The sequence below is a fragment of the Anguilla rostrata genome, chromosome 19 (genome assembly GCF_018555375.3).
Source record: "Anguilla rostrata isolate EN2019 chromosome 19, ASM1855537v3, whole genome shotgun sequence".
In the NCBI taxonomy this organism is placed as follows: domain Eukaryota; kingdom Metazoa; phylum Chordata; class Actinopteri; order Anguilliformes; family Anguillidae; genus Anguilla; species Anguilla rostrata.
Genome location: NC_057951.1, coordinates 3,523,143 through 3,550,762, shown reverse-complemented (window position 1 = coordinate 3,550,762; position 27,620 = coordinate 3,523,143). Strand labels below are relative to the sequence as shown.

Genomic DNA, 27,620 nt, shown 5'->3' with positions numbered 1-27,620 from the left:
AGGTTATGACCCCAACACTACTGCTATACCAGGTTATGACCCCAACACTGCTGCTATACCAGGTTATGACCCCAACACCACTGTTTAATCAGGTTTTGGTTGTTGACATTAACTCTTATAGTGACCAGTGAAAAATGACATTGTCTCATGATCCTGTTCACTGATGTTTTGTAAGATATAAGTCTGGAATACCCAGACTGGGTAAAAAGAGCTGGCTGCCATGGGGAACCAACCTGAGTGAACCTGGAACTTGTAGTCCGGCACGGCGACTACAGGCATGGCCGCCAGGCCAGCGGAGGAAATCCGGGCGGACTGGCGGATGGCGTTGATGACCGCGATCGCCGTATAGACCACGGAACCCGACACCGCGCGGAAGACAAAGTCCGACGGAGATTTCAGAACCTGAGGGAGAGAGAAAAATGACATGACATCACGCCACAATACACACACACACGCACACACAGACACACACACACACACTTTCTGCACTTTTTATCTCCCTGTCGGACACGTCCGCCCTTCTCGTTTGTTGTCCATCAGATGGGACGCAGATTAAAGGACCGAAGACATCAGCCCAGGGGGTCGAAGGTCGCCGCTTTCCGACTTCCTGCTCCGGCTTATCTGGGAGACGGACGGAGATAACGCAGACAGGAAAACGCCCGCCCCCCGCCCGAGTAAACCGACCCCCCCACGCCCCCCCCCACACGCGGGTGGGCCGGAGGCCTTACGTAACCAGCCAGCCGGAGACAAGCGGCGCGTTGATTTAAAAAAAAAAACAACGCAGAGGAAGCGGCGCAACCGACGCGCTCGAGCGATAACGAGCTCTGCGGAATCTCACCCGCCAAAACAAACTACGTTCCTTTAACTCGCGCTCCACTCTTAACGGCCAGGCCGCCAAACGGGGGGGGGGGGGCGCCCGTCGTCGGGGGGCGCTCGAAAAATTCCCCGAATGACGACGAACCGTTACCTGAAAAACACACCGACAGCTCTGGTGGAACCGCCGTGGGCGGGGCCTACGGGTCTGTCGCTCGCCGAGTGACCTCAGGGTCAGCTGACCGAACGGCACAGCCCCACGCATCACTCAATCAGCCAAGCTGGCGGCAACCTTTAAAGGGCAAGCCGGCTAAAAAAAAAAAACAGGGATTGTTTTCTTTTTTTTTTTTTTTGCAATAAACCCACAGTACGTGTGCGTGGAAAAACAAAAAAATTTAATATAGCACACAGCTTTTCTCTAGATACTGTGTCAGCAAGCTCCCGGTCTAAAAAAAGAAAGGCGTCATCATCGCCTTCCTTCACACCAGCAGGAGAGAAAGGGATTTTTTGAATGGGCGTTCTACTTTTACCTCAGCAAGTGAGCGAGGGCGGCCCCAGTGCACTGTGCACAACGCCCATATCAGAACATCTCCTCAGGGACACTTTCCCCCCCCGGACAACAATTTGCAGCGTTACCTCCGACGCCGAAGCACGGCCGCGATGTCGCTAACGTTAGCGCTGCAAGAACGACCCGGACCCGCTGCCCGTAGCCGTGTTATGCTAACAACGGTTAGCGAAAAGAACGGCCGTCCGTCTCGCGCTCTCGAAAAACGTACACGTTCTGAGCTGAGGTGCTAAAAAAAAATACGCGTGGCCACGTCAAAGAAACTGCCGTCGACCGAGAAAAGCACGATAAGGGCGAACGAACGAAGCCGACACAGATCGAGTTTACGAGCTTGCGAGCGATTTTTGCTTGTGGTGTCGTGGGTAGGCTGACAAAGAGGCGGTTTTCCCGCCAAGCTCAACTGAAACCGCTCCTAACCGCAGTAGCAAATAAAGGCAGGCACACGTAATTGACATTTCAGCCGTAGTTTAGATAGACTTAGATGACTAAACGCCAGTTGGCTCGGACGACGGGCTTCCTGCTCTCTCAGCCCTTCGCAGCGTCGTCGGGCCGACGCTGTCGTCCGTCCGCGCCGGCCCTGTCCTCTCCAGACAAAAAAACCAGGCCTCGGACCGCTGCGCTTGTCCAGAGACGCCGACCTGCCGTTACACGCTGATCCTAGGCTTCCAGAAGTCTCTCCGAGAATTTATTCAGCAAAAGATGGTGTCCTGGTTTCCAGCGAGGGCTGTGATAATGGTCACATTAAAAGGCTGGCCACTCCAATATTTGATAGTTTGTACCGTAATTATAAAGTGACGATGTAAGGGCGCCCAGGGTTGAGTTGACCAGGATCCTCAACACTGCAGAGCCACACTCGCCACGCTAGCCTCTGAACCTAGCCACGCTAGCCTCTGAACCTAGCCACGCTAGCCTCTGAACCTAGCCATGCAAGCCTCTGAACCTAGCCACGGTAGCCTCTGAACCTAGCCACGCTAGCCTCTGAACCTAGCCACGGTAGCCTCTGAACCTAGCCACGCTAGCCTCTGAACCTAGCCACGCTAGCCTCTGAACCTAGCCACGGTAGCCTCTGAACCTAGCCACGCTAGACTCTGAACCTAGCCACGCTAGCCTCTGACCCTAGCCACAGTAGCCTCTGAACCTAGCCACGGTAGCCTCTGAACCTAGCCATGGTAGCTTCTGAACCTAGCCACTGTAGCCTCTGAACCTAGCCACGGCAGCCTCTGAACCTAGCCACGGTAGCCTCTGAACCTAGCCACGCTAGCCTCTGAACATAGCCACGCTAGTAAATTACCTCAAAGCAAGCCAGCCCAGCATTTCTGAAGTCTGGCAGAAAACCCTGAATTTTAAGCAACGGCGAAACTGGGCACTCACACGAGAGCTATTCCTGTCCAACTCTTTGTGAATAATTACCTGCTTTTGTGCAGTGCGTGCCCAGTCTACAAGAAAACTGGCAAAGATTCAACCAACGTTCGCCCGTAGAGCAGAGTATAAAAATAAACACGAGCATCTTTATTTTAAAGTGCAAACATTTTGTTCATTATTTTTGGAAATTGCTGGCTAAAACCACTTACGCTAAACCGTGAGTTAAGTGAAGGAAAGCCACTGACAGCTTTCACGGCTTCTGGATCGACAGCTATGGGAAACTCAACGCCTGGTGAACCAGTGCAGACAGAAACACACTCGACAAATGAAACACATGTTAATTTGCCCCGCTCTGTAAAACATGGTCGGCCATCTTGGAACAGGCGTGCGGAAGCCTCCACCTCCGAGGCTCCGCCCGGAAGCCGTACCTGCAGCTCCACGGACCGGTTGAATTCCCCCTTCAGGACCTCCCGGATGAGCGCCTTGGCGAAGCCGACGGTGGACCCCGGGGGAAGGTCTGGTGGGGAGACGTTTACAACACGTTTACAAGACGTTTACAAGACGTTTACAACATGTTTACAACACGTTTAGAATGCACGGCGTACGGCGAGAGGTCATATATCACAGACTCACAAAATGGTCGCTTACGAACACACACAGCACGCACAAAAATATCTCGCCGCGTAAAAGCTGACACGGGGTTTTAAATCGCATAAATGCTAAAACAACCTTCCTGCAAATATTATGCTCCATAAACACTCGCTTTGGCAATAAACAATAATGCATTCGCCTAAAAGTTAGACCACACACAGGAATAAACGCGTCCAATATGAGAGGTAGCTACTACCTACTAACTACTACTTGTATTTTTTCCATAGACTGCGTTGTTGCCGTTCTCGTTTGTGTTAGTGTTAATCAGTTTAACCTTCAGGTTCCAAGTTGAACTTATGCGGTTGTTCCCTGCACTTGGACCGGTACTTCTCTCTAAGGGGTTTTCGTCATACTTGTTCCTGGTTATGGTTATTACACTTTGTTGTACGTCGCTCTGGATAAGAGCGTCTGCCAAATGCCTGTAATGCAATGTAATGTAATGTACACACAGGAATGAACGCGTCCGATGTGAGAGGTAGCCGTAAAAAAAAAAAAACTGACTCACCCACTTTGACCGAGTACGTCTCGAGTTTGGTGACGTTGCAGAGGTACTGGCGAGGCGGTGAGGACAGGGGGGCCTTGGGGGTCACAACTAAAGGCCCGCCGGTGGTGGTCGTCAGCGGGGTGGTTCTGCCGGGAGACGAGGCGGAGGGCGATTCGCCGTTTTTGCCCGTGGTCCCGCGGCGGTCGGCGCCCGTCGTGGCGGCGCCCTGGTCGACGGGGGGGGGTGGAGGGCTGCTGGCGCCGGCGGGGGACAGGGAGGAGGCCCCCAGCGCCGGCGTGGCGTGGGTGGCGACGCTCGCCGTGGGGCGGAGGGCCGTCTCGACGGAGGTGGGGGAGATAATCCACCCGCCGTCCGGCCGCTGGGAGGAGGCGGAGCTGCTGGTCTCCCCGGGCGACGGCGTCGGCGCGGCGGACACCTGACCTCCCCAGAGAGAGGCGGAGAGCGTCATGGAGGGCGCGGGCGCCACCGAGGGCTCCAGCGCCGGCTCCGACCCGTTCGGGACCGGCCTGGCGGGGGACCCCGAGCCCGACTCGTCCCCGGCGGACTCCTCCTCGGCCGCCCCACCGGAGCCGTTGGCCGAGGCGGTCGGCGGGGCGAGCCCCAGGGAGCCGGTGGGCCGGATGTGAGGGGTCGGCGGGGACGACGACGGCGACGGCGGCGGCCGGGGCGGGGCGGGCCGGGGGGACGTGAGGTTGCGCTGGGCGGCGCTGGCGTTCTCCTTGGCCAGCAGCGTGGTGTAGTACTCCAGGCTGTTCATGTCCGGCAGGAGGACCTCGGTGGGCTCCGCCGTGTAGGCGTCGGGCCAGTCCGGCTCCGAGCCCTCGTCCGGACCGCCCCGGGGCGGGACCGAAGGGGGGGGGCGGCCGTAGGCCGCGGTGAAGGCGGGGGGGGAGGCGGAGACGCGCATGGAGGAGAGGGGCGGGACGGCCCGGGTGGGGAAGGAGGTGTCGTAAGCCTCGGTGCTCCAGTCCTCCTGGTCGTAGGCGTCGGCGGGCAGGCTGGTGGCCGGGGGGAACTCCTCCCCCTCGGGGCCCCCCGGGAAGGACATGGTCTCCAGGTAGTCGCCGGAGCCCCAGTCGTCGTCCTCCGCCGAGGCGCGGCTCGGGCGGAGCTCCTCCGGCTCGGGGGCCAGGGTGGGCCCGGGCGCGGGCCGGCCGGTGGCGCGGGGCGGCGGCCCGGCGAAGGGCCCCGGGCTCGGGGCCGGCACCTCGGGCGGGTTCAGGAGCAGGTGGATGCCGTGAGCGGCGTCGCTGAGGGCGGGGTCGTCGCCGGGAAGGGGCCCTCCCGCTGTCCCGGGGAACGCGTGGCCGGCGCTCTCCTCGGTTCCGGCGCCTTCTCCGGGTGGAGCTGACGTTACCGTGCCGCGCTGGCCGCCGCTGGGGGTCAGCGGGGGATGGGGCGTGGCCGCCGAGCGGGCGGTGCGCGAGGGAGGGGTGCCGAAATTAGCCGCGGGCGCGTCGGGAGGGCGTCCCGCGGCCGCCGCCGAATCCGGACCGGACGACGGGGCGTCCCGGGGGGCGGGCGAACTCGGGTTCGGGTGCGGGGTCCACGTGCGTCCCAAGGGGGTTTCGGGAGAACCCCCGGGCCCCCCCTCCGAACCTGCGGAGCCCAGGGGAGGGGTGGGGAGAGGGCCTGCGGAGGGGACGGAGGGGCCCAGATTGGCAAGCGCGGGACCGCCGGCGCCGTCGCCACGGTTTCCGACGAACCCAGGCTGCGGAGGACGCGAAGAAGAAGAAGAAGAAGGGGGATCTGTTTGCGCGGGGAGTCCCGCCCGCCCAGAAGCTCCAGCCCGTGCCGAGCCAATGGGAGCCTCTGTCCTTAGCGCCGTGGCGACAGCCCCCTCAGGCTCGCCCGAAGCCAGAGGACGCGCGTCTGGGGGAAAAGGAAAAGCAAACAAATATTTATCACCAAAGCCTCGAGCGGGAAGAAAGACCGAACCTCGAGAAAAATCTTTGAACGACGAAACCGCGGCGGACCAGAAACAGCCCGCGCTCACGCCAGCGAACGATTGGCCCGTCTCAGGACCTCCTCCGACCGCCGGTTTCTACGCCCTTCCGGCGCTCTCCTCGCCCTCGTGAAATGCAAAGGGAGGGGCGGCAGGGGCGCGTCGGTCGTTTGGGGGAAGAACCTGAGCGCGTCGCAGCCGGACGGGTTTTTAATCGGACGCCGAGGACGCGCGAGAGGAGGCTCTCGGGGGTTGGCCACGCCCGCTTCCCTTCCGCACCGGGGGGAGGGGGGGGGGAGGGGGAGAGCGCTCGCCCAAAGTCAGAGCGCAGGGAAATAAATCAACTGAGAATGAAGAGAAGAGCGGGAAGCTGGGGGAGGAAGGAACATCATCATCGTCGTCGTCGTTCCGGACACGCCCATCACGCGTTTATCTTCATGCGATCGCGTTGAAACGGATTAAAAGGTTGACATAATGGGAGAATGTTAAGAAGTCATTTTTATAACACACACACACACACACACACACAGGCACACACACACACACACACACAGGCACACACACACGAGCGTGCATTCACGCACTCACACACATAAACCACCCAAATAATTAATGATATCCTCTCTCCTCCATTCACTTCCTTTGATCCTACAGTACCGACCCAGAGAGTCTCCGTATCCGTCAACCTGACGACTCCTCGTCTGCAGTGAAATGTTGCATCAGTCTCTCTCAGTACGGCAGTGCACGCCGAAATGTCACGGGCGCAACGACGAAATAGCATCATGCTAACAGATTGTTTTTGAGGTCGGAACTGAGGGAGGCAGCCAGACCAGCTAGGCCTCCCTCCGGCACCTTCCACGGAACAAATATCCCTAACTGTCCCAGAATCCCCAGCGCATACAATAAACACAAAGCGCGGGACACACAACCAAGCACGACTTTACACCACCGAATAAACACGCACGCTAGGCCGCGCTTGTTAATATTTACTCTGCGGTTTTTTAGCGACGTCGAACGGAAACCAGGCACGAAGCCTCCCTTCGTCCGCACGCGAGCTACTTCTAGAAGCCTCCAGGGCGTCTGGCCGAGATTGTCGCCTCTTAATTAGCCCGCGTTAGCCGCGCTATCGTGCTGCTAACGTGCCGTTTCACCAAACGGTTTAAAAAAACAAAAAAAACAATTCAGAACAAGCGGCGTGGAACGACAGTTAGCCCACCTCAGACCAACAAACAACAAAAAAGGAAAAAGATAGAAAAAAAGATACAAAGCAATCTGTCTCAGTAATATATTCCCCTTTTCCAAAGCACCTTAGCCTTCACCACTGAAACGTGTCATACTAATATGACTATTCTAATAGCTAGCAGGCTAATTATTACATCGTAGCTAAAAGCTCGCAAACTCCATATTCAAATGAAGCGTCATCCTTGGCCCGCAGAGCTAATTCGGCGTGTAACTATCAGATTACAATTAGCCTTTTCGAGTCCTCGTTCCATCTGTTGCCTCAGTGAAAAATTAATACTAGGCTATGGCAATTCAGAGGGAAATGTAGGCTAAATTTCCAAACGAAATTTACTCTGAGGCTTCACCATTTTATATTACGCACGCCGAGCAGTCTCACACAAGTGACCCATTACATTACATTACAGGCGTTTAGCAGACGCTCTTATCCAGAGCGACTTACACAACTTTTTACATAGCATTTTACATTGTATCCATTTATACAGCTGGATACATACTGAAGCAATGCAGGTTAGGTACCTTGCTCAAGGGTACAACGGCAGTGTCCTCAGCCGGGAATCGAACCTGCGACCTTTCGGTTACAAGCCCAGTTCCTTTAGTTCTCTTCCTGCTCTTTGCTCTGCTCGCACGCTTAGAACTCTCCCTCCTTCTCCTTTGCTCCAATTCCCGCTCAGCCGAAGCACTTGACTACCGCGTTCGCTCCAGACACCTCTGCCAGAGCGGCCCGACCGCAGCCTTCCCCAGGGGAACTGTGGGTAATTTTATTGGGACGCGGGTGACGGCGAGCCGAGCTAATCCACCGCGTGACCTTCCGGCGGGGGGGTGGGGGGTGCGGCCGTCTCCCCTTGTTGAAAAACAAACCCATGAGCCAGCTCCTCGACAGCTAGAACAGGATTTAGCCAATCATCCGGCTAGTATGAAAGAAATACACTTTATCTGAGAGCTGCTTCGGCGAATTATTTTGCAACAGTGCGGACCGTGAAGCAGTCGCGGCCGTCCGCCACCGGCTAACCTTCGCATCGCTGTCCAAGTCGCAAACTGTGACGGGTGAACCGAGGGGAACTTTCAAATAACTCACGGCACGGCGCAGACCCCCTGAAAAGCGATATCCGTTCTGCTGCCCTTGGAACCCAGAGGGAGGCGCTACTGGGCGCTGCCCGGGGAAACTCAGAAAGGCCGCAGTCTCGGTGCGAACAGGAGGCACGGAACGCCAAAGTGTTTGAAGAAGGCCGGACCGCATTAACTGGGTAAAAAACTTACTGCTGTTTTGCGAGTCGAGACAAAGCACCTTCTAGGGACGGATTCGAGCCGGCAGGCAATCTCACACACATCTCACGGTACAGAGGAAGGACAGTGCCTGCGGGCGGGCGTGCGCAGAGAGAGAGGGAGGACCGTGCTCTGGTTGTCAGCACCAGAGGGTCTGACACACAGGCTCAGCTGACTGCGGCCTCGACCTGACCTCTTTCCCCCCGGGTGACCCTCCTTTGTCGCTGAGCGACGCCGGGGTCGGCCAATGAAACTGCACGAGAGGGGAACTCCCGCTCGATTCGCCTGGGGGCCCCGGCAAGAGAACCAGCCTCGCTGTAAACACACACACCACTGAGGAGGTCTACACAAGGGGCTGGCAATAGCTGCTAGAACACTTACTCATATTCTCATGTTCTCATGCTCTTATACAGACAGGGTGCTCATCTGACCGCTTCGCTAGAATGATACAGTGTAAACAGAGTTTCTGTGGCGTGCTGCGACACAAGGACATGTTATAGAGCTTCTGTGGATGTGACGGAGGGGGCGGAGCCTAGCTCTCACAACAGGCTGCCGTCACTGCCAGACACCGCCAGACACACCCCCGCCCCCCCTTTCGTACCCCGAACCAGACGGTCCCTCATGATTCCGCGTCGCGGCATCCCGCCCCAGACGCTCTCTTGCGGCCGGGCGTTTCCGCGGGAAGGTTCCCGGTCGGTACCACAGTCGCCCGTGCGCTGCTGCGCGGACGGGGGAGCTTTTTAAAGGCGCTCTCTCGCGCGCGTTCTGGGCCAGACTCGTCCCGCTCGTTTAAAAAAAAACGCCCCGGTTACGCTCAGTCCTAATTAACGGTGAAGCGTCCCCAAAGTGGCCCCGTTCCCGCCGGGAACGCTGCCGTCACACTCAGCACATTTAGTCTCAGCTCTCCCCCGCTGAAGCTCCAGCCTTCTCCGTACGCGTCGTCGTACGCGCTGCGTTTCCGCTCCTGACGCTACGCCGTCCGCGTAGCTTTTCAGCGGCTTTCGTGACCGCGCGTTCTTCGCGTTTCGCGCTTATTTAACGCGACGCGGCGCTACAGGGACATGAAAAACGCGCTGTCGCCAACGCTGCGCACCGTCAGAGGAACTGAAGCTAACAGGAAGTCCCGCCCTCAAGAGGGAAATGATGTCGTCTTTAAAAACCGGCCGGAGCCGAAGTCGTGCGAAGAACAGCCAACCCTGTCGGAACGTAAAAGGCTGCTTTCGGGCGGTGCGCTACACCAGAGAGGCATTGACAGAAGGAAGCGAGCAGGGAAAGGAACGGTGCCAGATGGTGCTGACACAGAACAGCAGTGAAGTGGTAATGATTGCATATATATATATATAGCGCTAGGCTAACGCTGAGCCAGGTTTCAGGCATAATTAGCTATCCTGAACGAAGAGAGGACCGCCCCCCCACCCCCATCCGCCCACGGATTCTGCAGGGCCGAGGCCAGGGAAGGGCCCCCACAATGCATTTCCGCTACACAGCCAATCACAGGAAGCCCTAGGGGCAGTTGGCGAGTGCTGTGACCTTGTCTCCGCACATCCAGCCACGGAACTAGTTGGCAGAGTCACGGTGCATGCTGGGAAGGCGCGGTCAGGCAAGGAAGTATCTATCCTAGTATCTATCTAGAAGTATTACTTCTTTCTTTGTTTGACAGGGACCAAACGGGAGTGCAAAAAATGTGAAAACGTATCGCAGATTTCGACGTGGATGTTCGGCACATCGCAGCTGAATTAGCTCAGTGGCAAAATTTGTCTGTAGCCCCCCCTGCAGACATAAAAAATAATAATAACAATTTGGAAATAATTCATGCTGCTGCAATTCTTAATAAAGAGGAGTATTCTTTGTCGGCGAATGGTTAATAATTAACCGTGAGGGGGCGGGGGGTGGGGGGTGGGGGGGTCTGGAGGCGAGCAGGCCGACGCGGAGCAACGACAGAGGGACACAGGCGTGACAGACAGGACGTGGGCCGGCGCGGAGGCGGGGGGCTGACATCACAAACGCGCCGGAGCGGTCGGAGCGCCCCCGACCTGCCACCTGTTCCCCCCCCCCCTCCGCGCCCCCGCCACGCGACAGCGGGCTCGCATTGTCCCCGGGTCCAGCAGGTGAGCGGACCCGCGCTCCTCCTGGGACAGCGGGCGACGCCTCCGCGAATATCGGGTGACGGGGTAAACACCGGGTCGCCCGGGGCAACAGACGTCCCACTCAAACTCCGCCTTCCCCAACCGGTCCAAACGTCTGTATTACAATAAAGCAATAAAGCATCGTTCAATATTACATAACAGCGCCGTTAATAATACAGGAACGTCTGTAATAACGAAAAAACCGAGCACAAACGTATTTTGTGGGCGACATAGTCGGAGGGTTGCCGGTTCAAACCCCGCCCTGGGCGTGTCGAAGTGTCCTTGAGCAAGATACCTAACCCCTAACCCCTAACTGCTCTGGCGAATGAGAGGCATCAATTGTAAAGCGCTTTGGATAAAAGCGCTATATAAATGCAGTCCATTTACCATTTACCATATTTTCTAAATGTTTTTTTTCCGTTTCAGAGCCTCAAGAGTTTCCGGTCTCGGGCCCCGGGCCCCGGGCCCCGGGCCTGTTTCCAGTACATTTTTTTTTTGTAATTTGCGGAAAGTCTTACAACGAGAGGGCGAAGGCGGCGGTCGATTGACGTGACCCGGACGAACCGCGCGCCGGATTATTTCGCGCCGACGTCCGTCACCCGCGTTCACGGGGAAGCTTCGACGTCTCGTTTGCGCACGGGACGCGTTTCGGGCCGGCCAGGAATAAAAAAACACGCTCTGCCATTTTGGCGTTCGATCCCCCCCCCCCACCCCCGATCCTTCATTACCTAATATTCATTAACCTGGTCTGCACACACAAGCTCCTGAATGGGAAAACTTCAAAGCCATGATTAAAATGCAGAGAAAGCGAGAGAGAGAGAGAGAGAGAAGAGGGGGGGGAGAGAGAGGGGGAGAGAGAGAGAGAGGGAGAGAGAGAGAGAGAGAGAGAGAGAGAGGAGGAGAGAGAGGAGAGAGAGAGAGGGTGAGGGAGAGGGAGAAGGGGGGAGGGAAGGATAGAGGGAGACAGAGGGGGAAAGAAAGAGAGAGGAACAGAGAGGGAGAAAGAGGAAAAGGGTAGGAGTAGCCACAGATATGAGGCAGGGGGAGAGACACCAGCGGCTGCTGTAAGACACGGTGCACAGGACACGCTAGAAGGCGCTGGTGTGTGGTGTTCCTACGGTCCGCTCCCAAACACACGCTCAGGTGAGGCTCGGTTACGCAGCCTGGCTCCCCCCCCCCCAGCCCCCTCCCCCCCCCCCGTGGACAGAGAGCCAGATGGCCACCCCTCCAGATAGTGACACCCTGCCCGTGGACAACCAACCCACTACAACGTGTGTGAGTGTGTGTTATTGTGTCGGTGCGTCTATGTATGTGTTTGTGTGTGTGAGTGAGTGAGTGTGTGTGTGTGTTTGTGTATGTGTGTGTGTGTGAGTGACTGTGTGTGTATGTCTGCGTGTGTCTGCGTGTGTGTGCGTTTGTATGTGTGTGTGTGTGTGTGAGTGACTGTGTGTGTATGTCTGCGTGTGTCTGCGTGTGTGTGCGTTTGTATGTGTGTGTGTGTGTGTGAGACTGTGTGTGCATGTCTGCGTGTGCCTGTGTGTGCTTGTGTTGGATGAAATAGAGGCTCAATACTGGGATGAAGGTCTGAATGAAACAGGCCAGTAATCTACGGCTGTGAACGTGAACTTGAGCAAAGCTCCCGTGCGTCACCACACCCTCAGGCCTGCTCGTCTGTTCTACACCACGTTTGACTTTTATTCAGCAGGTTTGTCTGTTCAGGCTCACCTTTATTTGTCCGTTCATTGGCCTGACCTTCACTGCATTACCAGGCCTGGTTTGAATATATTTTTAAAAAATATAAAAAACACTTTTGTTTTTGTTTTTTTGGGGGAGAGGTTTGTTGCATAACCCCCCCCCCCCCCTCCCCCAGCTCCTCGGCGGGGGCAGAGCAGGCAGGCTTCGTTACCGCGTGCCTCTGCTCCAGCAGGGCTCAGTGTGCGCGGCTAACCGCTAACCCTGCCAGGAGAAAATAGCTGTCGTCGAACATCACCGCGTCTGCGATGGCGGCGGCCCCGAGCCGGTTTTCGGAAAAGGAGGGGGGTGGGGGGGGGGGGAGGAGGTGCTACCGAGCAAAGAGCAATGGGGGAAGGCGATGACAGAGACAGGAAGTGACGGAAACCACCCCCCGAATCCGCGCCGCAGCGCCTGGTACCGACAAGAGGGGGGGCCGTTCGGGAGGGACGCCCGAGCCCCCCCTCGTCCGCGCCCGGTGACATCACAGCCCCAGGGGGGGGCCCGCCGGTCTCCGGGCCGACCGCCGCTCGCGTGAGCGCGCGGGGCCTCATTTTTTCGAAAACGACCCGACAAAAAAAAAAAAGAAAAAAGAGGGGGAAAAAAAGGGAAGAGAAGAAGAGAAGAAAGGGAGCTCGTCCTTAAAAAGCCCCGAACGGCGACCGGTTTGGGACGCGGCTGCTCCCGCGCTCCCTTCATCTTTACGGCTCTTTAAGGGAGCGTGGTAAAACTCCGACGTCAACTCAAACGTGAAAAACAACAGTTTTTAACACTCTTTTAAACAATGTAACCAGCATACGGCTAACTAACTTTGCATCTTGTGTGGTTGAGTTTGATGTTCTTTTTTTACTGGAAAACAGTAATTACAAATGGTTTAGACAGATGAGTATTAAGCTAAACGCGGAACACGGCTAACGCTAACAGCAGGAATGTGGTACAGATCAAAAGGTGACGAAATCGGTCACAACAGGAGCTTGCGTTCTGAATGCTGCTCCTACAACCAAAAAACAACAAAAAAAAAACAAAACATAGATCTGATGCCAGATATTTGGGGAATGCGTGATGCTGCAATACTTCCTTGTCCACGAATTCTTGGCGGGTACTAACAGCGGTTGCGTATGCCGCCGATTACCCACGATGCAATTTCCACATCAAATGTAGTCGTGCCAAGAGGCCTGTATGTTAGCCTGCCCGGCATCAGGGCACCGGGTGACATCAGGGCACCCCCCCACTTCCCCCCGCCCCCCTCCCACCGCCGTCATACCAATCCAAGCCAAAGGGTTTACTCATTTCCAGACAGCGCCCCGGACGCCCCCCTCCCTCTCAGTACCACAGAACAACAGGCGTAAACTCAAAGACCTTTGTTTGGAGGAGCTGTTCCACTGAAGTGAATAATCTGGGAGCAGCACCGGGCCAAGCCTGTGAGTAATAAAAACAACCGGCCCGCCAGGCGGAGGAGGAGGAGGAGGAGGAGGAGGAGGAGGAGGAGGACGAAGGACGGACCGCACCGTACAGCGCCCTCGGGGCGCCCCCGTCGGAGGAGCGTCGGGGAGGAGCGGCGGGGGGGGGGGGGGGGCTGATTAACGCTAGCATTAGCAGCAGCTTGGACGTCGGTTACGGAGTCTGGGTAGCGACCGGCGCGGGGGCTTCTGGGACAGGCCCGGGAGGACCGCCACACCGGTTCTGCTTCAGGTCACGTCCGCGCCCCCGTCAAATATTCACCCGTTTCTTTTTTTAGATTTTTTTTTCTGGTTTTACCAAAGGGAGTGACAAACGGAGAGAGAGAGAGAGAGACAGAGAAAGAGGGAGAGAGAGAGAGGGAGAGAGACACATGCATGCTGTTTATCACCACTATTATTTGCTAACCCCACCCCGCACCCATTAGGCTACTTACTGAGGGTCCAAGCACCCTATCGTTGTTATTACTGTACGACATTATTGTCCACAGTTGTTGCTACTATTATTGTTTCGTGCAAACAATCGCTTTGGCACGCTATGCTGATGTGTGGTCATGCCAATATTGAATTGAGAGAAACAGAGGGAGCGAGAGAGAAAAGAGAGGGGGAGGGAGAGACAGAGAGAAAGATCAGAGAGAGCAAAGAGAGTGAGGGAGAAACAGACCCACTCTAAGGAGGAGACAGAGTTCTGTCCTGGTGCTGGGGGGGGGGGGGGTTGGGGTGGGGGTGGACGGTCTCCAGAGAGCTGGGTTTTTCCACTGCTCCAGTGTTGTGTAATTCGCTGGAGACGCATCGCTCCCCCCCCCCTCCCCCTCCCCCACCCCCACCCCAGCCCAGACTCTTCTGAAAGACAGGAAGGAAAAGGCCTGGAACACAAGAGGCCCCGAAAAGGCCCCGCCCCCGCGTAGAACCCCCCTTCGCCGCCGCCGCTTCCTCAGGCGACTCCGCGGCTGTTTACCCAGAGGGCTAAGCGGGAGATTACACACGCGCCGGCGTGTTTATCCCGCCGGCCGGCCGGCCGCGCGGATTATACCGAACGCGTTTTTTTTTTCTTTTTTTCTCCGGCCTGAGCGAAAGTCGGCCCCGGGGTGGAAGGAGGACGTTTCTCGCGGGGGGGGACGGGGGGGGGGGTTTGAGCTAGCGCCCCGGCGAACACAGGGAGCGCGTGGGATCGCTCCGTTTACAGTTCCGAATTAAGCCACAAGACACGGATTTCACACTTGCTTTGTCGTTTTTTTTTAAAAAGAAAAAAAGAAAAAAAAAGAAAAACAGGAGAAATGGCGGCGCTCCCTTTTTGTTGTAAGGAGCGCGACGCCGAGCCGCTGGAGGGTCCGGCGCGGGACCGCCGGCCCACTGCGACCCCTCTGACGGAACCGGCGCGCCCCGTGTCCGCGAACCCGAAGCACCCCGCGCCCTCCCAACGCCGCGGGGGTCGCCGCGGCGACGGAACAAGGCTGAGTCAGTTAGGGACCGCGCCGAATTGCACGACAAACACAAAAAGGTAAAAAGGTGGGGAAAAAAAACAGCTGACCCCCCCGCCCCCCTCCCACCCCCTCGTGAGTAAACCAATCGAATCAAAGCGTGGTGACCATGACTGACCCTGACGTCTCCTGCAGTGGAGCCCAATCCACACACATCTCTGATTGCTTTAAGATGAAGGCCGCCAAGCTGACAGACACCCTAATTTAATCAGACTCGCAGAAGAGAGGTCTTTATTTTGACCGGCCTGGCTTCTGAGAAATCAATCTCAAAAGGCCGGGGGGTGGTGGTGGGGGGGGGAGAGGTAACTGAACCTCCGTCATCGTTCTTCATCTCATCAGCGTTTGAGTTCGGAGGAGGACGGTGGCACGGCTGCACGGAGCAAGCCGCTCGACGTCGGCCTTGTTTACCGATCTTATTTCTGCAGTTTATTTGACCTTTTTGTTTCCCCCTGTGTTTGTTCACCCCCCCTCCCCAGGACGAACGTGTGTAGAACGAACAGGGGGGGGCGAGGTCCCGCCTCCCTCTCTCGTTCGTACACGCCGCAGGCTAACGCACAGCACGACCGTGGCGGGGGTTAGCGGCTAGCCCCCAGAGCTCTGAGAGGGCCTGGCTCGAAACCCCCCCCCCCCCCGCACCCCCTCGGGGGGCGCGAGGGCGAAGGCATCGCTCGGAAGGAGGCGCCGCGAGACGAGCCCGGCGACGCCGCGGTAGCTACGCGCGAGCGCGTCCGCGGAGCCGGGCTTCCCGCCGCCCCTCGGCACGCGCCCCCCCTTTCGAAAGCCCCTGGAGGCGTTTCGCTGAGAAGCGAACGAGCGAAGCCCTGTCCTCCTCCTCCTCCTCCACCTCCTCTCCTCCACCTTCGAGCGGCTCCTCAACCGTACCAAAAAAAAAACACTACCGCTATCCGCCGTTCTTCGCATAACTGATAAAAGCCCCCCCTCCCTTTCCCCTCACATCACCCCGCCCCCCCCCCCCACACCACAGAAACACAAAGCAGTCGCGGATCTGCTCCACACGTGCGGCGGCCGGCGATCTCCGACGTTACGGCCATCTTCGTAAGCGCGGGGGGCGGGGGGGGGGGGGGGGGAGAAGAACATCAATGAGACTTAAAAACTGCTGTGGAGAGTTGCCATGCTAAAAGGAGAGGGGTGGGGGTGGGGGGGGGGGTAGCATTAAGGCTGGATTGCTAACAGATGTCCCGAGCTCGTTTATACATCACTGCACTTCCATATGCCGGGCCCCGCCCACTCCTCGACAGCGAATAGCGGGAATAAAAGGAACTTCGCTGAAGTCAGAAAACACAATCTGCACGAGATCTTTTCCCAGCCTTTAAAATAACGTCTTGCCGTTACGCTCGTTTCAGGAAAATGGCAAAAATGGCCGCGTCGAGAGTCGCTAGGCCTCATCTTGGCCAGGCTCTACGGTGCTTTTTGGAAACGATTCTCGTATATTTTTTGTTCAGTTTTGTCTATCGTATGCTCGGGGTGTGAAATTCACCCGTTCGGCAAGAGCAGAGCGAAACAAATTCCCTCCCGAAGAACACAGATTCCGACGGCCTCGCCGTTCCTCTGTAGTATTTCGGTGCGTTACGCGCTTGGCCAAACTCTTCTGATCCCGCCAGTTCGGAAAGCGCCGGTCGCTAACGCTACCGAATGTGCGTTTTTTTAACGTGCTGTGGTCCCGGGGTGGGAGGGGGGGACTTGAATCAGCAAAAAACCACGGTTTGATTTTACATTACATTACAGGCATTTAGCAGACGCTCTTATCCAGAGCGACTTACACAACTTTTTACATAGCATTTTACATTGTATCCATTTATACAGCTGGATATATACTGAAGCAATTTCGGTTAAGTACCTTGCTCAAGGGTACAACGTGTCCTTACCCGGGAATCGAACCTGCGACCTTTCGGTTACAAGCCCAGTTCCTTACCCACTGTGCCACACTCCGTCCGATTTGCATTCGTTTTCGTGCCAACGGGTTAACTGGTCTATTTTCGTTTTCAGAGCACCCCCGTTGTTGTAGAAGTGATGCAGGGCTCTCTATATGCTGTTATTGTACACGCGCGCTCCTTAGGTCAAAATCTTAGGAGCACGCAAATGGATCCCGATTAGCAGATGTGCTCCTAAATTGCTCTTCCGGGTTAACACACACATCGGTCTCCAGGAGCCAGTGCTCCTGAAACAGGAAGCGCTGTAGAGCCCTTTGGTGCATGTTTGGTGCCGTAGGGCCCAGGTCAAATGCGTAATACTGGGCACTCTCTTCTAGAGATAGCGGACTCTGGATTTTTGCCCCGGAGAGACGAGGTCGAATCTGCGGTGCTAACGGTGACCCTGCTCCCATTCGGCCTCGTCTTAATGGCTCTGACAATCGACCAATCACAAAAAGGCCAATGAAAATGCATTTGTCATAGTGCTTTTTTTTTTTTGACATTCACATTGACCCAACCCCATCAAAGACTAAGGGCCTGGTTTACGAAGACCGTTTAGCACGTGCAGAAAACCTTTTAGCACGCCCCGAAACCAATAACGCGGCCAACGATTGGTGCAAAACCAATAGCGCGGCCAATCGTCGGTCGCGTTATTGGTTTTCGCGTGCGCTAAAAGGGGTTATGCGAATGCTAAAGGTCATCAGGACGAAATCAAGGCCCAAAGAGCACGGTTTCCGGGGGGGGGGGGCGGGTAATCGGGTGGTCCTCCCCGTTTCTTCCAGGCTACCCCCCTTCAGCGACGCAGAGCTCCCTCCCGCAGACTTCGGCACCGGTCTGATTCGCAAGGCTGTTAGCGAGCGATTCATCATCGTCATCGTCGAATCCCCCGCTCGCCGGACGTTTTTACGCACCGGCGCGTCGTCTAATACGCTTCGCCGTGGCCTGACGAGTGATGAACGTCAGCGGGCGTAAACAACGCGCCGTCATTTCGTCCCATGAATCTTGCATTAGCCGGAGGCGTCGAAACGTGTCCAGGCCTGAATCTCACCTCACCTCACAACAATGGCAGAGTAATAGGTAACAGGAGTGCATGAAGAAGGCATATATTTTGTTTGAACGCATACAATACGGCTATACACAGTGCGACAAACACGGCACGTGATAAACTTTGGGCCCATACGCAACATTCACAGAAAGATTCTGACCACCAGGAAGTAGCTGCGTTCACGCCTCCACGGCCTTCCGTGGTAACCGTGGGAACAGGGCAACCGCCGTTCCTCATTCCGGGTCGTCCTCTCGACGGCGTCCGCCACCAACGCGGCGGCTCCTCTGCTGCCGGCAGAACCCCGCGCCGAGCCGAGTCCAACCGGAACCTGGGCCGAGCGAGCTTCCTTAGCCGCCCGCGGCTAAACCGTTAGCCGCGCCTAAACCGCTAGCCGCGCCTAAACCGTTAGCCTCGCCTAAACCGTTAGCCGCGCCTAAACCGTTAGCCGTGCCTAAAGCGTTAGCCGCGCCCGTGAGGGCGTTTTGAGGCGCGATCTCCAGAAACAGCTCGATGGCCGATGACTGACACGTCATCACTCGGTCCGCTCGTGACCAGGCGGCGGTGGGAAACGCCGCGGGCCCAGACAGGTCCATGATTAAAAAAAACGGTTCTGGCTGCAGGCCAAAAACAGAAATACAGTGGACTTCCTGCCAGAATGGAACCCCGAACCAGGAAGTCTGCTGTCAGCACTCGAGGGATAAGATGGGAGTCTGAGAGGGGGGCCTGACGGCTCCCTATCTCCCGTCAGGGACTGTCCGGCACTATCTGTTCCGCCGCAGATGTCCGTTAAGCCCGATAGCCCGATAGCGAGTTTATCGTGGAAGCAGCTTTCTTAAGCAAAACAAAGGAAGGCCTGCATTAGCCGTAATCCTCCATTATCCCGGCAGGCAACATTTCAGACCACCTCGCGGAGCTGCTTACAGTCATCTTACAGTCTGCTTACGGTCATCTTACGGTCTGCATACGGTCATCTTACGGTCTGCATACGGTCATCTTACGGTCTGCTTACGGTCATCTTACGGTCTGCATACGGTCATCTTACGGTCTGAAACTCGCGTCAGTCTCGCAGACCCCCGCTCATAGCTTTGCATTACAAAACAAGGAGCGTAGTGTCTAAATAAATAAATATACACGGTTATTTTTTTATATGGGTGTGTGTGTGTGTATATATAGTGTGAATATATATTTATATGTACAGAGAGAGAGAGAAAGTAAGCACATATTGTACAGATAGTGTAACTGGGGTTGTGGCAGAAGTCGAAACCACGCAATAGCACGTCTGGGTTTCCCTTTGAAATGTAGGCTATTTCGGTCTTATTTCAGAACACAAGGCGTGTTAAGAAGAGAACTGGCACGGTTCTGGTCCGTAAGGTCTGCAGCAGTCCAACGCGGCGCGTATCCGTCCGCGCTGCGGGGACGCAGGCCTGCGCATCGGTCAGGGGCCCGGTCTAAATCCGTCCTTAGCTTCTGACGTCCCGACTAGCAGGTTTGGCCAATCGATTCTCGGGTGAGTGCTGAACTCGCCGAACCGTGTCCGGAAAAAAAGAAATGACTGTCATCTGCGTCTAACCGCCAGCCAAATTCGGACACGAGTGTTACTGCAACCCGTGTCATTACATCGGTAAAAAAAAAAATAATAATAATAAAACGACATCCATCGCCCTGACTAAGAATAACGACCGAGGATGGCAGAGTAGGAGCTTACAGTATATGTTACATTACATTACAGGCATTTAGCAGACGCTCTTATCCAGAGCGACTTACACAACTTTTTACATAGCATTTTACATCGTATCCATTTATACAGCTGGATATATACTGAAGCAATGCAGGTTAAGTACCCTTGCTCAAGGGTACAACGGCAGTGTCCTTATCCGGGAATCGAACCTGCGACCTTTCGGTTACAAGCCCAGTTCCTTACCCACTGTGCTACACTCCGTCCTATATATGTATATATCAGTGATATGCTGAGGAATACGTTTTACGAACACGCGAGACGCCTTCGTCTAAGAAGACGTCTTCGTTTCGCGTTTGTGACGACGCCGCCGGAACATAACTAGCCTGATCCTGAGGAGTAACTGAAGCCACCGGATTGTGTGTCTCTTTCGCTCGCTGCCCGGCAACCAGATGACGCACGGGGTCATTCCGATACGCTTTCCCGCCTTTATCTCGTCTTCAAAGTGACGTCTCTCTTCGGCCTCCCGGCTCTTGAACTTGCAGAGCGAAGAGTGAAACTCTTTTAAAACTGTGAGTAACCGTGAGTAGCCCCAGACAGGTCAGAACTTACCTCTCAAAATTCAAAGGCGTTTGTTAAGTGAAGTGTTGCAGAGTGGCCATTTTGGAAGCCATTTTAGGAGCATGAAACTGTAACTGTACTGTATAAACACATAGGCTACATATAGCTACTACATGGCCAAAAGTATGTGGACACCTGACATCCAACATCTCATCAAAGATTATGGGCATTCATATGGAGTTGGTCCACCCTTTGCTGCTATAACTACCTCCACTCTTCTGGGAAGGCTTTATACTAGATGTTATCTTACCGTGCTTCCAATTTAAAAAATAAATAAAAAGAAATAAATGAATAAAATAATAAAAAAAACTGTTAATTTCAGGGCAATCTCGGAAATGATCTGTAAATATCGAGAGTAAACACGCTGCGCAACCAAACTTGGCCTCCTCTGTCCACATGACAGGAAATCGATCTTGCCCCCCCCAGCCACCCCGCCGTGTGCCCGATCGCTCTCTCTCCACGCCCAACGCGCCGAGACGGAGGGACACCTGCTCCGCCACCTGCTGGGGGGGGGGGGGGGGGGGGGTGAGTCACCTGCTCCGAAAAAAAACCCAAAACCCGATTCATCACCGCGAGCGCTGCGGGGCGGGGGGCGGCGCGGTCAGGAGCCGCGGCGCGAAACGCACGCTCTCCGTGGGGCCGGGGGGGGGGGACCGCGTCACCGGGACGACGACGCCGAGCGTCCACACGCCCGCCGCTCGCTCGCGCGTTATTCTTCAGACCCTGTGGGGCTACGGCCCGGGGCTCCAGCGCGGGGAACAGAAAGGGGCCGTCTTTCGGGAACACGAGACGACGTCGCCGGACGGGTCTGCCGAACCTACTCGCGTAAATGAGGCGACGGAGAAGGAGCTCCTGCAACGTCAACTCCCGCGCGGAATTTCACCGTAAAACCGCGCTGTTCTTAAACGCCGCCGCGCTCCTTCGTTTGGGTCAGCACGGGGGTCCGGTTAGCGTTTCGAGTCTTAGCGGTATCGTGCGATTTACTCGCGCTGTGGATCGCTGCGCCGGAAAAACAATCAGGAACTCGGCGACGGGTTCTTGCTTAAATTGTCCTCAGAAATGAACGCACAACTGGTGCCGCGCTGAAATGGGAAATATTGGCTTCGCATTGTAAACAGTTAGACCCTCCCCCATTTCACAAAGCGGCATCGCTGAATAACTGCGCTGAGTAAAACCCCGGAACCCTCCCAAACCTGGAACACGGACTGGAGTAAAAATGGCTGCTTCGGATTTTACTCAGCACGGTTACGCAGTTAACTCAGTGACCCTGCTTGGAGAAATAATCCATCAAGCACACAGTTTTGTGCTGATATCACCACAGACTAAATTGAAACTACGGCAACAAACATTATGAAAGATACAATGGTAGCACCCTTGCAGACAAAGCCAAGCATGGCTTGCTTTCAAGCAACCATGATAATGCACAATACTAGGGAGAACTCATATTATGTATCACCACACTTGTGGGTACTTCCGTGACACAATGCATTTCATTTTTGACCCCTTTTTTATTCAGTTCCGTTTCAGAAATAACACCTTGCATTTTAGGCAAGATATTAAAAAATGTGGAGAAGACGATGTAACGCGAACATCAGAATATTACTAATAACATCGGCAAATTATTTAAGTGGTACACAAGCCCGAGCTTACGGTTCTATGCATAATTAAGGAATTGCCGCCGTGGGAACCGGCGTAATCAAACAATTAATCAGGAGAGACTTATTAAAAAAATGCCAAATGCGAAGCCGCTGATGTTACACCTTGTTTACTTTGCTGAAATACGCGCGATGCTTCGAATTAGCCGTCGACGGGAGCAAAGAAAAGCGCAAAGCAATAACCACGGCTCGAGGGACTCCTCTTCTGCCGTTTGCCAGGAATAGAGTCAAGTCCGTAATACCACCTTAACTGAGCGCAATATTAGTCACTCTGTCAGTTCCACGGCAGATCGCATGGCTGGGAAAAACCCCCCACCACAGGATGAATTGATGAACGATAAGTAAATCGATCAGCCTTGGGGAATGCTGATAAGGATTTTCATTGTGTTTTTTTCCGGAGACGGCGAATACTACAGTTCAAAATAACTAATTGTGACCTAGAACAGTGGTTCTCAAACACGGTCCTGGGAACCCCTGTGCATGCTGGGGTTTTTTTTTTTTTGTTATAGACATTACATTACATTACAGGCATTTAGCAGACGCTCTTATCCAGAGCGACTTACACAACTTTTTTACATAGCATTTATCATTGTCATCCATATACAGCTGGAACAGATATTGAAGCAATTTCGGTTAAGTACTTGCTCAAGGTTCATGTGCATGTCCTACCCGGAGAACCGCAACCTTTCGTCAAAATCCTTCTTACCAACTGTGCTACACTCCGTCCTACAGCCATAGCCAATATCTTGCTCTGTTACGGTTGTTGAATACATGTTTAAGTTCCTCAACAATTTGTTCCTTAATCGCATTAACACAGTGCAGGCTTGGCTCGTTATCGCTTCATCTTTGAATTCTTCATTATCTAGGCCTACCTATTGGTCAGTTTCAGTTTGGCCAGGTGTCCACACTTCCACCAATGAGGAGCCTGTTGATTCGCCTCGGTCTTTAATTTGCCTGGGTAACTTCTTTTCACATAATCGTTTGCAACAGCAAAGCGCAACAAAAAGCACATTGTGAATATGAGCCTTTTATTCTTCGTGGCACGCACAGCTATTTCTGACAATGTGGCTCAGAGGGTAAACAATCCCTCACAACAAGGAAAGCGTAATTAGGAAAAATGAACAGCTTGTTAAAATTCCGGGACTGCAATTGTGGTTGGAATGAAAACCAGCCATACACAGGGGTCCCCCGGGACCGAGTTTGAGAACCACTGACCCAGAAACAGTGATACAGTTCCATTTTGCTGGACCATTTAGACCAGAAAGCCGACTGGCCTATTCCTGGACCAGTTTCAGGCCTGAGAAAGAGATGCCATCACAGCTTTGTGCGATTGAACACTGGCCAAGCCAGCCAGTGCTATTTTCACATACAGGCATTCCCCAAAAATAAAATCTGCCACCAAGCACATTACAAGCATCCACGTTTCATTTTGATGGCAATCATTTCCTTTATTATTATTATAATTATAATTATTATTATTATTATACACAAACATCATTATATGAAAACAACACCATTGTTTTATCAGTACCACTGAGACAATTAAAATAGCTTTTAACATCTATTCCAGGACATCAGTGGAAATTATACACCAACCACCTGCAGACAGGCCATTTGTGAAGCACGGGAATTCCGTCACTGTTCCTTATGCTCAGTAAGTACTGAATCACACTCACACACAGGACATCGAGCTTAGCGTGCACAGAATGAGTTCAGTCATGACTTAACCCAATACCAGCCTTATGATGTTTTCAAAGATCGACCAATTAAGCTGACAAAAAGGTCCTTGGAAGCACCAGGCAGCTACAGTCTAGTTGGAAAATTTTCAACTTAGGAGAAACATTTTCAAATTGCAAATTGGTGTCAGATTGAACAACCTGATCTTACAAAGGGCCTGTTTGCAGCCAATTTAAGCAAGATCACCATTAACCTTTTAAGGTGTGAGATCACAATTATGCGATTAGAATGTTCTTAACTGAACATTCTAATGCTGATGTCACAATCACTACTGGCAATTGAAAGCAACGGAGTTCTAGAACACAGACTTACAATTTAGAAAAAAACATTCCAAAATGCCAACTCTCCAAAGGGTTCAACATCATAACGTGCTGCCAGAAGCAGAAGTTAGTTCCAATATAACCACGACAACAAAGAATGAAGAGAGAACCAACGGAGAAAAAAAGACCCAATGGCAAAAGATGAGAGCACCAATAGGACAAAATAATTGTTGGAGTTAGCCGTGATGGAAGCATGAATATTGATTTGAAGGGTCCACACAGGCCAACCGCTGAAAATGACAGCAAACACGGCCAGGGGAAATGGCGGAAGCTTCTACACTCAGAGAGAACGAAAAGCAAACGACGCACTGAGTATACACACTCAGTAGGGCGCCGATGGCTACGCTAACACAATAATAAAACAGGAGTAAATATTGGTTAACTACCAGACGGCTCCCCCCCGGGGCAGGGTAGATAATGTCGAGCTATGCGAGACGCAGGAACCGGAACGTTCTTCGGAACACACCGGGTTTTGCTCTAGCGGCGCGCTGCTAACGTAGCGCGGGGGAAAAAAAACGTCAGAGAAATGCGCTACCACGTGTTAGCGAGACGCGCGAAGCATAAAACGGCTTCTGGTTTCGAACCACCGCGGCCGTAAGGTTTTGGCTTGCGAGGCGCACCCGGGAGCGGAGCCAAAAAGCAACACAAACACGGCGTGATGGGCCGATGGGTTCGCTGAATCATTAATTCGGGAGGGGGCGGGCGGCCTTAATTCGAGAGGTATAGATTTCCTGACTCGAGGCGGATCGACCGCGAGGCTTTCTGAAGCGCGGTGAAACGCTCCGGTTCAGCCGGCGACGTTGGCCATCGAAAGAGAGAGAGAGAGAGCGAGAGAGAGAGAGAGAGGGGTGCCGACGCGCTTTTCGCGTTTTCGGCCTTTAGGCTTAGCGAACAGATCCCGCGCCTCTCTCTCTCTCTCTCTCTCTCTCTCTCTTCACCGGTGGAATTCCCCCCTTCGAAGGTTAAACGCGCACGCGATAGAGACCGTTCGGGGGGGGGGGGCCGGGGCGAGCGAGGAGGGCGATAGAGGACTTAAAGAGTAGGCCAGTCGGGCTCGAGGGAACTAACTGTGCCCCTCTTCGTTTGGGAAGTGCGTCTTGGAGAACTTTCAAACGGGGCGACGACACCCCTAAAATGAACAAAAAACGTACAAGACAGTTTCTCCTCCCACTTGGCGATGGCTATTACCGCGAAAATCGTTACGTTTTCCATCGACTGTGGGCTTCCTCTTATAACGTTTTTTTCACGAAGCCTCGAGAGGGTGTTCAATATTTGAGTCTGACATAGTGAGACTGTGTGTGAGCATGCTGGATAATCACACAAATAGAACAGTCTATTTGTCCCACTAAGACACCGTACATTGCCTTCATGAACACTGTATGAGCACTTACGTCTACTGTCCACATCTGAAGTGGGTTCACTTTTTCACATCGGAAAGACACGGAAATGTCACAAACGACTTGGTTGGTGACAAAGCACAAGCTCCTGTATGTAGGCTGCATAACGACTTTATTAATGTCTGTGCAATTGTTGTTAAGGCGTTATACAGTGCTTATAACCCACATCTAAAGTGTTAACAAAAGACCTTCAAGTTTACAAAAAATACCATAGTCCTTCAACCAATGATACCTATGATAATCCAATCACTCGTTATCTGGAAGCTCACAGTTGGTCACAGCATCAAACCAGTGCCTTTGCCATGGCAACAGGGACATCGTTTAATCACTTATGATGTCATTTAGTAAATCTCATTGCAATACTTCTCATGGCATAAACATCTAGGCCTGCTTCTTCCTATACACTAATAAACATCCGGATTCAATAGAAATCTGATTGGACAGCAAATTTAATTGCCTAGGGTAGTGGCCCAAGTCAGATTAGGTCACATTTTGGTTCTAGAAAATAACCCGAAAACATAATGCCTCTGGCCACAGCTGTGCCGTCGTGGAGGCATAAAAACAGACTTTAAAGTTGACATTATTCAAAATGTGATATTTATATCAAAATAGAGAATAGAAAATGCCTTATTATTTTGCATGTCGCCCCCACCAAATGAATAGACTAGATCAGGTATGAAGTATGAACACCAAAAGAGAAGGGTTATTATTTAGACTTCCTTATTCCAGCAGAGAAAGAGGCCAAAAACCACAATTCATAGCTCTTGAAGGTTCGGTGTCATGCAGCTACTTCACTCGGTTGTTTCGTAATAAACTACCAGAGTCTTAACCACCGTACGATGAACAGAACAACAAAACGTGGATGGAATGGAAACTCACTATAAAGGAGACAAAAACATTTCTACATGTTTATGGGCCGCAATGAATCCCAGAACGCTGGCTCTGAATAATTATTTACACATTGAGAGCGTAGCCAAAATAAAGTTCAACAGATGGACGAAGTAAAGCAAAAAAAAAATTTTTTAACCCGCCAAACCACTTTCGTTTTAAGCCCGTGACATTCAGAGGTGCACCGGAGACAGGTTTTTCTAATGAAACCTGGTCTTACCTCCACCAATCCACCACCTGCTAATGGCCGGGGAAAGGGGGAGGGGGAGGGGGGGGGGTGGTATTTCCATTCAAGAGCCAGAATAAATATTAAACGAGTCAAACTACCATCTGCGCTATCATTACACTACATTACATTACGTTATCAAATGCGAGCCTGCTGGCCCCAACAGACCCGAGCCTGAAAAGCTGTTGCGCGCCGCGGTTAACGCTAAAAGACGAGAAAGTCGCCGAGGTCAGTACAGCCTAGCGAAGAAACGACGCAGCGCAGCTATAGGGCCCAGAGAGCCTTTTGGCTGGTGCTTCGCCCGTTTCCTGCTGTTTTGTTGGCGCTTGCTGTTCAGCACGTTGCCAAGCGGCCCCTTCAAAACAGGGCCGCGCTACTGTGCGAATGTCACTCCTCCGCGGGGTTCGGATCTTGCTTTGCCCCCCTCCCCCATACGAAACTGGCAGGATGCTATCCGCACAATCGCCCCCGTTACCAACTGGCGCTCCTTCGCATGCAAAACAGTCCATTTCCTCAACGAGCACTAGGCCATTTATCCAAATAAGAGCCCAAATAATAGCCTTTCTGTATCTGACAATTTGATCGTGGACAATCTGCAGGAAATTAGCCTACTTTCAGGTCTGAGTGTATTCCGTGAGAAGCGCTGGTCGAGTCAGAGACAGCAAAGCTGTCTGCCACGCAGTCCACCTGTGAAATTGTTGAAAAAATATCCAGATCGATATCGGGTGAAAGGGTGCTTCAAAGGTTAAGGCCACGAGGAAGGAAGAGCTGTCTAAAGGAGTCTGCAAGGGGAAGACATCGAGGAAATTCACCCGGTGGCTAACACAGACAGCTAACATTGTGCACGTTTCATGTATAAGACCAGCATAAATATGTAGTACTATTTTTTTGCTACAGGGCCACATTTATCAAGTGTCATTTCGCAGACTATCAATCCAAATGAACTGGCATGAAAACTAAGATGGCTGCTGCTGCTTTGAGGAA

The 27,620-nt window shown here is 53.6% G+C and overlaps 1 protein-coding gene across 2 annotated transcripts in view; it reads right to left on the bottom strand.

Moving 5' to 3' along the window:
• The window catches only part of LOC135245778 (UPF0606 protein KIAA1549-like), a 48,665-nt gene that overhangs the window by 18,347 nt on the left and 2,698 nt on the right, over positions 1-27,620 (bottom strand). For both annotated transcript variants that reach the window (XM_064319046.1, XM_064319045.1), the window contains exons 2-4: positions 3,897-5,768; positions 3,169-3,257; positions 234-402 (exon numbers count right to left, since the gene is read on the bottom strand). In XM_064319046.1, coding sequence (XP_064175116.1) covers positions 234-402; positions 3,169-3,257; positions 3,897-5,768 — 2,130 coding nt within the window. The remainder of the gene's footprint in view (positions 1-233; positions 403-3,168; positions 3,258-3,896; positions 5,769-27,620) is intronic.